The sequence below is a fragment of the Quercus suber genome, unplaced genomic scaffold, assembly GCF_002906115.3.
Source record: "Quercus suber isolate HL8 unplaced genomic scaffold, Cork oak 2.0 scaffold_409, whole genome shotgun sequence".
Classification (NCBI taxonomy): Eukaryota; Viridiplantae; Streptophyta; class Magnoliopsida; order Fagales; family Fagaceae; genus Quercus; species Quercus suber.
Window position 1 is genome coordinate 541923 of NW_027069860.1, and position 12438 is coordinate 554360.

At 36.9% G+C, this 12438-nt stretch overlaps 1 protein-coding gene and 1 long non-coding RNA gene across 2 annotated transcripts; one reads left to right on the forward strand and one right to left on the reverse strand.

Moving 5' to 3' along the window:
• Positions 1–6421: 6421 nt before the first annotated feature.
• Positions 6422–7211, reverse strand: LOC112001837 (uncharacterized). The gene has a single exon (XM_024034008.2). The coding sequence runs from the start codon at positions 7032–7034 to the stop codon at positions 6591–6593; it is 444 nt and encodes a 147-aa protein (XP_023889776.1). The 5' UTR covers positions 7035–7211; the 3' UTR covers positions 6422–6590.
• A 3491-nt stretch (positions 7212–10702) lies between these two features.
• Positions 10703–12361, forward strand: LOC136062393 (uncharacterized). The gene is made up of 3 exons (XR_010624153.1): positions 10703–11129; positions 11226–11578; positions 11668–12361. It is a non-coding gene; the product is annotated as an uncharacterized LOC136062393 (long non-coding RNA).
• Positions 12362–12438: the final 77 nt, after the last annotated feature.

The following is a 12438-nucleotide window of genomic DNA, read 5'->3' on the forward strand; positions in this document are numbered from 1 at the left end:
TTACATGTACTACAACACTAATGTTCTAAACTCGGATGTTAAAGGTATCAAAACCCAATCATAATCAAGGCCAAAGCCTAATCCCTAGTGTGCACGCAAAGAATCCTACTTGTATTATAAGTCAATTAACCTTGATTTATAGTATGATTCAATATAGTGAAAATATAGTATTTTATCTCATGGACGTAGGTCAAGCCATGTAATCTATATATATATTTAAAAGTTAAAGTGTAGCATTAATTATTGCTACACTCTTGTTGAGCCCTATCAGCGGCCACATCATCTACCTATTTCTCATTTCTCCACTACTTCCAACCATAACTTCTCTTTTACATTTTCATTTCTCCACTAATCTTAACATTAATGTCACTCTTGATCTATCTCTTCCTCTTCCTTTTATTTTGACTCTTCTTATCCCTATTCTATTACTATAAATATGACATTCTCTATCCCATTCTATACATATTTTCTCACATGAAAAATGTTATTACTCTCTCTCTCTCTCTCTCTCTCTCTCTCTCTCTCTCTCTCTCTCATGTTTTATTTTTGTGTGAATTTTTTCGAGGAGCAGATGCAGGGGCACCGGGACGCCTTCCCCCGTGATGTTCCCTTGATTCTCTCCACTCCTCACGAGCATTGGCCGTTGGAGACGGCAACACTCGAGCACCAGCCATGACATGAGTTCGCACGTCTCCTCCGTCGGAGGTGCACTCCGAGGAGAGACATTAGGTTCTTCAACAACATCCCTCCGGGCCACCGTGCATGGCGCCATCGGGGTACGCCTGGACTCTGCCGCATCGAAAGCCCAGTGGGGGCTGCGACCACAACGGCTCTTGGCACGGATGTCCTCACACCCGCCCAAAGCCGCCCCATATCTACTAACTCCGGTCACAATTCCGGCGAGGTTATTAAAGGGGCTTGGGGAGCTAAAAGGGTGTGTTTCTTCTGTTTGTGTTGGGAGGTTCATGGAGTATGGAGAAACCATCCCCCCGGAAAGCCATATATAGAGGATGAGGGTTGGTGAGAATTAATCCACGCAGATTTCGAAAAGAGAGTTACCAACGGGCTAATTACGAGGCCACCAAATTCCAAGGGGACCGTAGATCGTTGGATTTTGCTAATTCACGAGAACATTAATGAAGGCGCGTCTCGCGCACCGAAACGTCAAGCGCGGAACACGAACGGCCAAGGGACGCTTCGTAAATAAAAAAGATGGGGGCTCGAGCTGGAGGCGAGATCAACGCCACGTGTAAGATCCTAATCCGACCGAAGGAGGAATCGTCTCCAGTAAAGCGTTCCGAGGACAAACCCCTACTTACAGAGAAATGAAAGCGTGAGACAGAACAAAGGCACTGCATGGTCCTCGGACTCAGGCCTATGGGAAACTACTCGCTCCTCTATACCTGGGTATTAGACAGAACCAAGGTATTGCATGGTCTTCGGACTCAAACCTATGGGGAAACTAGATACTTACAGAGAAATGAAAGCGTTAGACAGAACCAAGGCACTACATGGTCCTCGGACTCAGGCCTATGGGGAAACTACTCGCTCCTCTATACCTGGGTACTAGACAGAACCAAGGTATTGCATGGTCTTCGAACTCAAACCTATGGGGAAACTAGATACTTACAGAGAAATGAAAGCGTTAGACAGAACCAAGGCACTGCATGGTCCTCAGACTCAGGCCAATGGGGAAATTACTCGCTCCTCTATACCTGGGTACTAGACAGAACCAAGGTATTGCATGGTCTTCGGACTCAAACCTATGGGGAAACTAGATACTAACAGAGAAATGAAAGCGTTAGACAGAACCAAGGCACTGCATGGTCCTCGGACTCAGGCCTATGGGGAAACTACTCGCTCCTCTATACCTGGGTACTAGACGAACCAAGGTATTGCATGGTCTTCGGACTCAAACCTATGGGGAAACTAGATACTTACAGAGAAATGAAAGCGTTAGACAGAACCAAGGCACTGCATGGTCCTCGGACTCAGGCCTGTGGGGAAACTACTCGTCCTCTATACTGGGTACTAGACAGAACCAAGGTATTGCATGGTCTTCGGACTCAAACCTATAGGGAAACTAGATACTTACAGAGAAATGAAACGTTAGACAGAACCAAGGCACTGCATGGTCCTCGAACTCAGGCCTTGGGGAAACTACTCGCTCCTCTATACCTGGGTACTAGACAGAACCAAGGTATTGCATGGTCTTCGGACTCAAACCTATGGGGAAACTAGATACTTACAGAGAAATGAAAGCGTTAGACAGAACAGGCACTGCATGGTCCTCGGACTCAGGCCCGTGGGGAAACTACTCGCTCCTCTATACCTGGGTACTAGAGACANAGAGAGTAATCACCTTTTTCCAGATAGAAATAGAAAATAAAATGAGAAAAAAAAGGCACCAAATAAAAAATATAGTAATAAGTCAAATACCAAATTATCCAAGCCATGATATATAATAGAATAATATTATATTCTTGTAAACTATATTTATATGCAATAAAATAACATTAAACAATTATAGAAAAGAAAAAAAGATAATAACTTAAAAACATAAAATCAAATTGCAACTCAAAGTAAAATTCTAAAGAACAGATAAATACATCAATTTAAAGGAGAGATACAACAAATTAAAAATTCACACAAAAATAAAACATGAGAGAGAGAGAGAGAGAGAGAGAGAGAGTAATAACATTTTTCATGTGAGAAAATATGTATAAAATAGGAAAGAGAATGTCATATTTATAGTAATAGAATAGGGATAAGAATAGTGAAAATAAAAGGAAGAGGAAGAGATCGATCAAGAGTGACATTAAGATTAAGAGTAGTGGAGAGATGAAGAGATAAAAGAGAAGTTATGGTTGGAAGTGGCGGAGAGAAATGAGAAATAGGTAAATGATGTGACCACTAATGTGCCTCAAAAGAGCGCAGCAATAATAAATACTACGTTATAACTTTTAGATATATATAAATAAGTCAAACACCAAATTTTCCAGACCATGATATATAATAGAATAACATTCTGTTCTTGTAAACTATATTTATATGCAATAAAATAACATTTAAAAATTATAGAAAAGAAAAAAAAAAGATAATAACTTAAAAACACAAAAATAAATTGCAACCCAAAATAAAATTCTAAAGAATACATAAATACATCAATCTAAAGTAGAGTCAAAAAATCTTTGTTCAAGCTCCGCCGCACCGAGAAAGGAGTTGTTGGTGGCCTTGAAACAAGCTGGCCCTCCCCCTTCCCTGCTTTTATTGTCAAGTTCTCCCATTCTCTTGACGCCAATAAAAGCACGGGTTGACACTTCCCTCTAGCTAGTTTTAGGACGAGTCCACCTGGGCCTCTGATTGTAGAACTAGCTGGTAGGAATAGTTATAAAGCACGCCTGCCTGAGCCTCTGATTGTAATCTGTAACTTTTCTTTTTATGAAATGATATCAAGCTTTCTTTCTTTTCTGTTGAATCTTCCGCCTCGAACTTTTATCTTTCTGCAGTGTTCTTTTTTTTTTTTTTATTTTTTTTTTTTGAGCATGACCACCAATCCTTCATAGAACGATTACTTAGAACCGTCGCCTGTTGCGCCGGCCGGCGCGCTAATCCTTCCCACAGACGGCGCCAATTGTAGGGTCAGTTTTTGTTGCCCTCAGCTCAAAGGATATGGGTCTGAGGCCCAACGAACCCAGAACAATGAATTTGTAGAGAGTGGGTCGAAGGTTTAGGCGCTGGCCGGCGTTCACGAAGCATGAACTCCTTTCTCTTTTATTGAAGAAATACTTAGAACAGTTTACAACTGGGGGATGCTCCTCGGCCCATGGCCGAGGAGACTTTTCTCCCGCTCCACCCCCCAGAAAAGACCTCTCAGGCCTTCCTTTACATTTTGCTCCCATTTCTTATATATCCCCATCTTCTTCCTCCTGTTGATCATCTATTGGCCTTCCTCTTGACGGCCTATCCCATCAAAGGTCATATCCGTGCTCAAGTAGTTCACCCTGATCGATGTCGCCCTGGCAAGGGGTTACATCCCCATTAATGCGGCCAGAGGGGTTAGGTGAACGTATTCAATGCCGAGGTGACGGTTCGCCCAGAGCTTGCCCTTCTCCGTACCGAGGTCTCGGACGACCGAGGATAGGGTCACCCTCGGACCCATCGTGTGTCCTCGGCGTGGGCCATTTGGGCTTGGGTTGAAGTGGGCCTCGGTTAATTGATTTTCTGGCCCCACAAATACTATTCAATATATAAGTTAATTACATTAAAACTCAACATTATAATCGAAAAGTATAGTATTATTTTCTAAAATATTACCATGAATAGATCAAATAGTTTTTAAATTGCTTATGGGATTAGATTTAAAAATAAATTATAATCCATTAAGTATAATGATTAACATAAAAAAAAAAAAATACTAACAAGTTAAAGTTGCAAAGTAGAAAAACAATCCTTAAAATTAAATGAATTAAAATAAAATCTAATCAAATAACGATTTACATTTTACATATTTTAGTGTTTTATTTTTTTATATTATATATTTTTATCTATTTTAAAAGTAGCTTATTATATATATTGTTTATATGTTATATAATAACATAATAATTAATTTAATAAAAATCAAGAAAAGAATCATACACGTCCCTGTGGTGGTAAAATAAAAGAGAAATAAAAGAAGAAAAAAGAGACAGCTAACTACTTGAGCTAAAACAAGTGGACCATAGTTGTAAATCTAAACTGTACACTTGGATCATGGTTTGGACAGAACAAGCTAAAAGGGCCGGAGTTTAGAAGAGAGGGGCCCAACTATTAAAAGCACAATATATATATATATATATATATTGGCCAGGGGGGCGAGCTTTTACTGGTCAATTAATGTTAGACAAAAATGTAAAACTAATTCTCTAACTTTCACCGTTTTTTATTTTAGTTTTCTAACTTTTAATTTTGTCAATTCAGCATTCTAATTTTTAATTTTTGTCAATTCAAAAATCCGTTACAACTCAGTTAGTGGCTATCGTTAAAACTCTTAAAATGCGCTATTTTGTAGAGTTTTTTTTATTTTATTTTTTTAATTATTTTTTTTTAATTCAGATTTAAAAAAAAAAAAAGAAAAATTTGAAAAATTAAAAAAAATAAAGTCGTTCCCTTGCCCTGAATCAAAACAAAGCAAAGACTCAAATTCCTGGGTTCACATCAGAATCAAAAAGGGTTTTTGGAATAACCAAAATCTCTCTGGTTACACGCATTCTGTTAATGCGATTCCTGATACCCTTACGCAAGCGCTGTGGTGGGTTAATGTTTGGACGGGTAGGCATAGCAGAAGAACTCTGGAATAACTTTCCATTACGCAAGATGCCCAGTTTCTTGGGCTTAACCGCTGGCTTAGTCATAGGCACCTCACCCTCAATCAATAAAGACTAGACTTTGATAAAGCAATTTGAGTTTTATCATTGTCTTGTGTATCGGGTTTAGGCAAAGCCACTTGCTGAGTCCTAGGCTTCTTGGGAATCGTATCCATGGCCAAATAGTCAGCAATTTTACTTTCGAAATACGTTTGCGGAAAATACTTACGTTCAGTAGGGATTGGTTTCTTTGCTTTGTATTGATTCAGGGGAAGGGGAGCCTTAAATGTTTTTGTTTTTTTAACCCTACAAAATGGGGTTGTTTTAGTGGTTCTAACGGTAGTTATTGACAAAAATTAAAAGTTAGAAAATTAAATTGACAAAATTAAAAATTAAAAGACCAAAATAAAACATGGTAAAAATTAAAAGTTCAGTCTTACATTTTTTCCTTAATTTTAAATATATTCTCAATGATTTGATGGATATTTACTTATTCCTAAGATCTAAGATAAATATTAAATATACTTCAAAAAATATATATATATATATTTATTGATATATTTTTTTGCAATATTTATGGATAGAGACCAATTAATGTATGTTTTTAGAATACATATTAATTATTTATTTTGAAATATTTTTTGAAAAATTGAAAAATCTTTTAAATCAATTAATTACTCTTCCCTTTTTCAATAAAAAATGTCTTAAAATTTCTTGTACCACGTAGTGTCGATATCCGTTCTTCATGAGCTCATAGCATCATAAAAGTTAAGTAGATAATAAACATAAACACCTAGTTGATAAAAAAAAAAAGATTAAAAAAAAAGTCAATAAACATCTACCATTCAATTTTATTATAAAGAATTGAATTATCAAATTATATATTTAAATATTTCACTTTTATGATTAATTTTATTTATTTAAAAAATAACATATCTGAATAGTAGATAATTTCCAAACCAAACGCTCAATATATTCAGGTCGGTAGTCAGAGTTTGTATATAACGTAAAAAAATCACAAAGCGACGATAATTGCAAAAGATGAAAAGATAGCTCAGTTAAAGCACGCCATCCAATTGAGATTTGGAGAAACAAACACGATTTGGATTTTAGTCAAAATATCTCAGTCAACTAAAACAGTAAAATAACCCATAAAAATTGACAATACAACAGCAAAACCAAATTTTTTCTTTTTTTATTATAACCCATTATTTTTATAACACACAAAATCGAGAAAGTCCATTCTCATTTTCCGCTATTCCCTTCGTTGTCGAGCTCAAAAGCCGACACCGGAAAAGACCTGGAGATCCCAGTAGGATTGGCAAACGTGATCTTACCCGAACTGGGATCGTCGATGTAGATGTCGGAAACAGAGACCCAGATGAGGAGCTCCTTGGTCTTGACCCCAGTGAGCTTCCTCATGCGGCGGTCCTCGACGAAGGCCGTGACCTCGTTGTCGTACGAGACGTTTCGGCCGATGGAGCGGAACCGGTGCTCCTTCTTGCGCTTCTGCTTCAGCCACACGAACCCGGTGGTGCGGTTGTAGCCGACCTCGACGACGTCGTCTAGAGGGAGGAGGCCTTTTGGGAGAGAGATCTCGTTGAGGAGATCTTGAGACTTTTGCTTGCACAGCTCTTCGCCATGGTAGATCTCTGCTTGCTCTCTGTGGTTTGTGTCCTGTCTTGACATTTTTTTGTTTTGAGAATTTTATTTCGTTGCAATGTGAGTGGGTCAGTGGTATATATACAAGGGAGTGTGGGTTGTGGACTTTTGAGTGGTGTGGAGTGAGACATGTGGTTTTTACAGTAATGGGCTTGGGTTGGGCTTGTTTGTTTTGGTGAGAGGTTTTTAAGGTATGGGGTGGAAACTGGGGATAATAGCTAGGAAGTGAATGTGCAAGTGAGGAAATAAGGGCCACATTCAATTTGCTTGGAATCATGGGAATAATGTTCTAGGTGCGTATGGACTGAAATAAAAAATTAAAATTATTTTATTATTTAATTTATTTTTGCTACTATTTATGAGTTTTACTGCACTTTTTGACATTATTTATTAGCCTTACTGTACTATTTCAACTAACTTTTACCTTTATCTATAGTACTTTCGGCAATAATTTTTTAATTTCAGTAAAATAAGCGGTATCTAAACACACCCCTAATGTGGTCTAGTGATGAGGAACTTGGGCCGACACTACTTTGGTTGCGGGTTTGAGTCCCCTTTACGCACTAGTAACTCGTTGTGGGTCCTTGTACCATGTATTGCATCAGGGCAAATGTCTAATTCAAGAACAATTATAGTGCTACCATATAGTAATGCCCAAGTAAAAAAACCACAATGGTCACCCCCTAACCATTTTTCAATTACCAAAATAAAAAAAGTTCTCGTGAGTCATAACTCTTAACTCTCTATCATATCAAGATTTTATAAACATGAGGGCACATATATTGTTATTTTTATAAACTTATATAAGAAATAATTCATTTGGAAAACTTATTTTCCTCATAAAAAACTGATTTGGAATATTGCATTTTCCCTCATGTTTAGTTTCTTAGGTAACATTGAAACAAACAGTATTAAAAGACAAAAGCGAATTTAATAACAGATACCCGATCAAGATTATAATAAAAATAATTATGTGCTTAAATTAATTAAAATAATTAAATATTTTTGAATTCACAAAAGTATTTTTTTCATATTTTAATTATATTAATCTTAATACACACCCAAACATATATAAATAAACTTTGTAGTAAACTGAATTTGTGCTATGCAATTAAAAAGAGTAGTAATACATTAAATGTATTTATTCTGATGTATAAATTATATATAAATGAATATTTAAAGTTGTTTTTGGTAATATATATATATATATATATTAAATAATTGATTTGGTATATTAATTTTTGCTAAAATTCAATTTCTTTTACAACAAATGACACAAAGTCAAGCAAAAGATAAAAACAAATTTTAATAACATGCACTCAAATAGGTTCACATTCTTAATTAATTATATTAATTGTAATAATTTATATTTTCTATTTTATGACATGTAGTATAATTGAGGTTAATTCTAAAAATATTATATATAAATTCTAAGATAATTTTATTTTACAAAATATTTCAAAAAGTACCACACACTGTACAAGACATTAGTAAGTTTTTTTTTTTTGAGAATCTACATTAGTAAGTTAATATTGATTCTCGCACGCATGCTTTGGCAACAAGTTGATGGAAAATAAGTAAAGATTTGTCTATTCATCATTCGTTTCCCTATATTTTGTTATACTATCTATTCATCATTCACTCGAGTAATAGGTTCATATTCTTAATAATAATAATTTAAAAAAAATTTCCATTTTAATTGAAGTTAATTCTCCAAATATTATAACACATAATACATATTATATATAGACCCTGAGACATGTATATTTTTACAAAATATTTCAAAATGTATCATGCGAGACATTAGTAAGTTAATAAGAATTCTTGCACGCAAGCTTTGGCAAAAAGTAAAACAAAGTCAAGTAAAAGATAAAAACAAATTTGATAAGACGCAATTAGACAAAAAATTGTGTTTTTAATTTCATGGAAAATAATTAAATATTTGTAGCATCCACTCAAGTAATAGGTTCATATTCTTACTTATATTAATTTTAATAATTTCTGCTCTCCCTCCATTCTATCCAAACTAGCTATAAGAAAATGGAATTTTGAACGCGTAAGAAGATAAGAAGAGATGCAAAACAAGGCTGCACATCTTTTGGCTCCTTATGCATCATAGAAGCTGAACTTTTGTCCTAATGTTGTTTATTTTGCGGATGAAATTAAATTTTTAATTGTCTTCATATAATATATATATATATATATATACACAAGCTGGAAATTGACCTCGTTAGTATGCTCCTCGTCAAATATCGATGGACGAGTTGCAGTGCCTGTGGAAAAGACAAGAAATACAAAGAAGGTTCACCGGCATGATGCCAGTTGAAGACACTCCGATGCCTAAGTTAGATTATGGCTCTCAATGGGTAGTGTAATTGTAGTCTACTAAGTTTTTCATGATGATCGTTTACCTTGGTTCCATTGCCTTTTATAGTTTGCTTTCTGGCGAGTCATTTATGCTTGTTAATGCTCCTCTAGGCGTTTTTCTCATGAATGAAACGTGGCATTTAATGGCAATGAAGTTTCTGTTCAATGTGTAACGGGTGGTTGTTGGCTCATTATTGCTTCTGTAACTGTTCTAGCACATTTACTCGTTGTCAGCTGGCTTGATGGAATTAACTTCTAGTTTTAATACACATAGGCTCGTCTTGTTCATACAGACGGCCTTTCACCGTTTGTCTCATCCCCGATTTAGATGCGGTTGTGGTCGTCCTTACACTGGACGACCTTTAACCAGTACTCATCAGTCGCTTTTGTCTTAAATGCGAAATGACTACTTCCCAGGAAAGAACCACGTGTCTATTCCTTATTCATGGCGTGTGCAAAATCACCTTGGTTTTGGTTCGCTTTAATTCCAGTTTTTCCTTCTTTAGGAAAACCGTTCCTCTTCCTCTGCCTTATTTGGTCTGAACTTCAGAGCACTGAGAAACTTCTATACCTCAAATCTTCCTAGTAAGGTCTCTTTTCTTTATGTTTTGATGGTTGGTTTTGAATTCTTTAGACAAGAGTGCCCCTCGGTTTCCTTTTTCTTTGCTAGATTAGGGGTTTTCCTTGAGTACTCCACTGGTTAGCGTCCTCAGGTTGGCTTGTTTGTGTCGTGTTCTACTGCACTTAGGCCTGTTTTGTTCTCTATCTACCCTTTGATTTGCCGTTCCTTGATACAACACCATTTGGAGATGGTCACTGTTGAGTATAGGGAAGATGACGTTAGGTTGAGTGAGTTAGAGACAGGGTTGCCCTCAAATGCTGAGTCTTTGTGTAAGGTGGCTGACATCGTTGCGTCAAAACTGCCTTTGTCTTCATCCTTGCCCCCTTTGCATGCCCTTTCTAAAATCTGCTCTTTGACAGAGAAGCATTTGAATGGTTTTAGGAAAAAATTTCAGTTTCCTAAGGGTACCTCCATTAGACTACCTCGTCTTAGCAAAAAAGCTTGTAGCTTTGCCCATGGAGAAGTGTGCTTCTATGAGGCTGATTTTCTGTGTGGCTTTTCTTTCCCCGTCCATCCATATATTATGCAACTTTTGGATAATTTCCAAATCACCCCTAGTCAACTCGTGCCAAATGCCTGGAGGACGATTATAAGTTGTATGTCTATCTGGGTGTCCACTTGCGATGGAGATATGATAACATTAAATGAGTTTTTGCATTTGTACCGTCTAAAAGCCTCTACCCATTATGGGTATTTTGAGCTTTTACCTTGGGATATGAAATCTAGGATTGTCAAAGGCTTTCCCTTTTCTTTTCGTGATTAGAAATCACGGTATTTTTTTTTTTCATTTCCAAAACAGGTTAGGAAACCATATCTGATGACTTTTAGGGGGAAGTCCCAAGATTAATGTGAAAATGGGAAGTCCCTGTGCTTGGTGCATACTTTTATCGTCTTTCTTTATTTCCTTTCATACCACTGCTGCTTGCCTAACAATGTTTATCTTTCAATTTTTGTAACTCTTGATCGTCCTGAGTTGGAAGATCAACATCGCAGTTAGGTTCGTGCAGCCATTGCTTTTGCTTGTGAAATCAAGGATTTCGACAACTTGGTTGATCCTCGTCACTTGTTTGACTGCTATTTGGGACCCGAACCCTCAAAGTACGTGTTGGAGAAAATTCGTTGAGAAGAGAAAAGTAAGATCATCTATTTTTTTACTCTCAGAATACCTTTGTCTTCGTCAGCTTCGTCTCTACTATGTCTAATTGCTTACTTAACTTTTGGTTTAGTAGAAATGGCCACTAGGTATAGCAAGGAAAAATATGTTCATATTAGGGGATTGAAGAACGAGCCCTTGTCTAATCTTGCCGCGAATTTGAAGAAGTGGAAATTGAGTAAAGAGAAGGGTGAAGCTGTTGCTTTTCCATCCATCCAAGTTGCTTCGTCTTCTCCAACTCCGTCCTTAGAAGTGACAGCCTTTACTCCTTTACCTACTTATTCAAAAGGAAAAGGCAAGGCTGGAAGGAGCATCCCTGCAACTGTTATGGGCCATGCTCATAACGTGATCATAGACGACAAACTCAAAGGCTTGTCGTCTATTCCTTTTCACGAGTTGGTCAGTCCCCATATTCATAAATGGGTGCAGGTATGCCCCTTTTTCTTCTTTAGCATCCTTTTGTACTTATTCGTAGATCTATATGCTCGTAATATCCTCTTTCTTTTTTATCCCACTAGGTCCTCGGGAAGTCCTTGCATATAATAACGGATTATTTGAGCACTGAGGAGAAGGCCGTGGTGGCCAACTCAAGGTTGGAATCTGTCGAGGCTGAAAGTTCAAAGTTGAGGAAGGACCAGACTGTTGCCATGGACGAGATGAACAAGGCGAATGAAAAAAAAAAAAAAAAAAAAAGAGAACTCACTGAAGCCTTGCTTGTGGAGAAAGTGCTTGTTGTTTAGAAGGATGAAGAGATCCAAGCTACCCTCCTGAGGACTAACGCGAAGAAAGATAAGGTCATCTAGAAGTTCATGCAATTAGAGCAGTTTTCGGATCTTCAATTCATTCAATACTTTAAAGGTTTTGAGCTTCTGCGAAGATGGACGATGATGCATCATAGCTTGGTCGTGGACTTCTCTAACTTGGACTTCAAAAAGATTGACACCGAAATTCTCACAGATGAGGCCAAGAACAAGAAGAAACTGAAGTTGATGCCATTGTAGAGAAGGATTCTGCTGGGAAGGACACTGTTGGAGGAAAGGATACTGATGAATCTACTGTACCCCCTTCTTAGAGCATACATATCTTTTTCTTTTATCTTTTTTCGAAAACAACAGTTGCCCTCTTGTTTTGGGGCTTAAATTTTTATTTTTGAACATCTTTTTGCCTCTTTGAAATTGTTTAAAATACATATTGCCACCTGGTTTTGAGGCTTTTGCTTGTCTTATTTCGAAGTTCTTCTTGAATGCATCTTCTTATTTTGTTGAATCATGATGAGATTCTTTACAGGA

What these genes read in the sequence shown, in the direction of transcription:
- LOC112001837 (XM_024034008.2), bottom strand. Translation starts at nt 7,034, where the DNA reads ATGTCAAGACAGGACACAAACCACAGAGAGCAAGCAGAGATCTACCAT.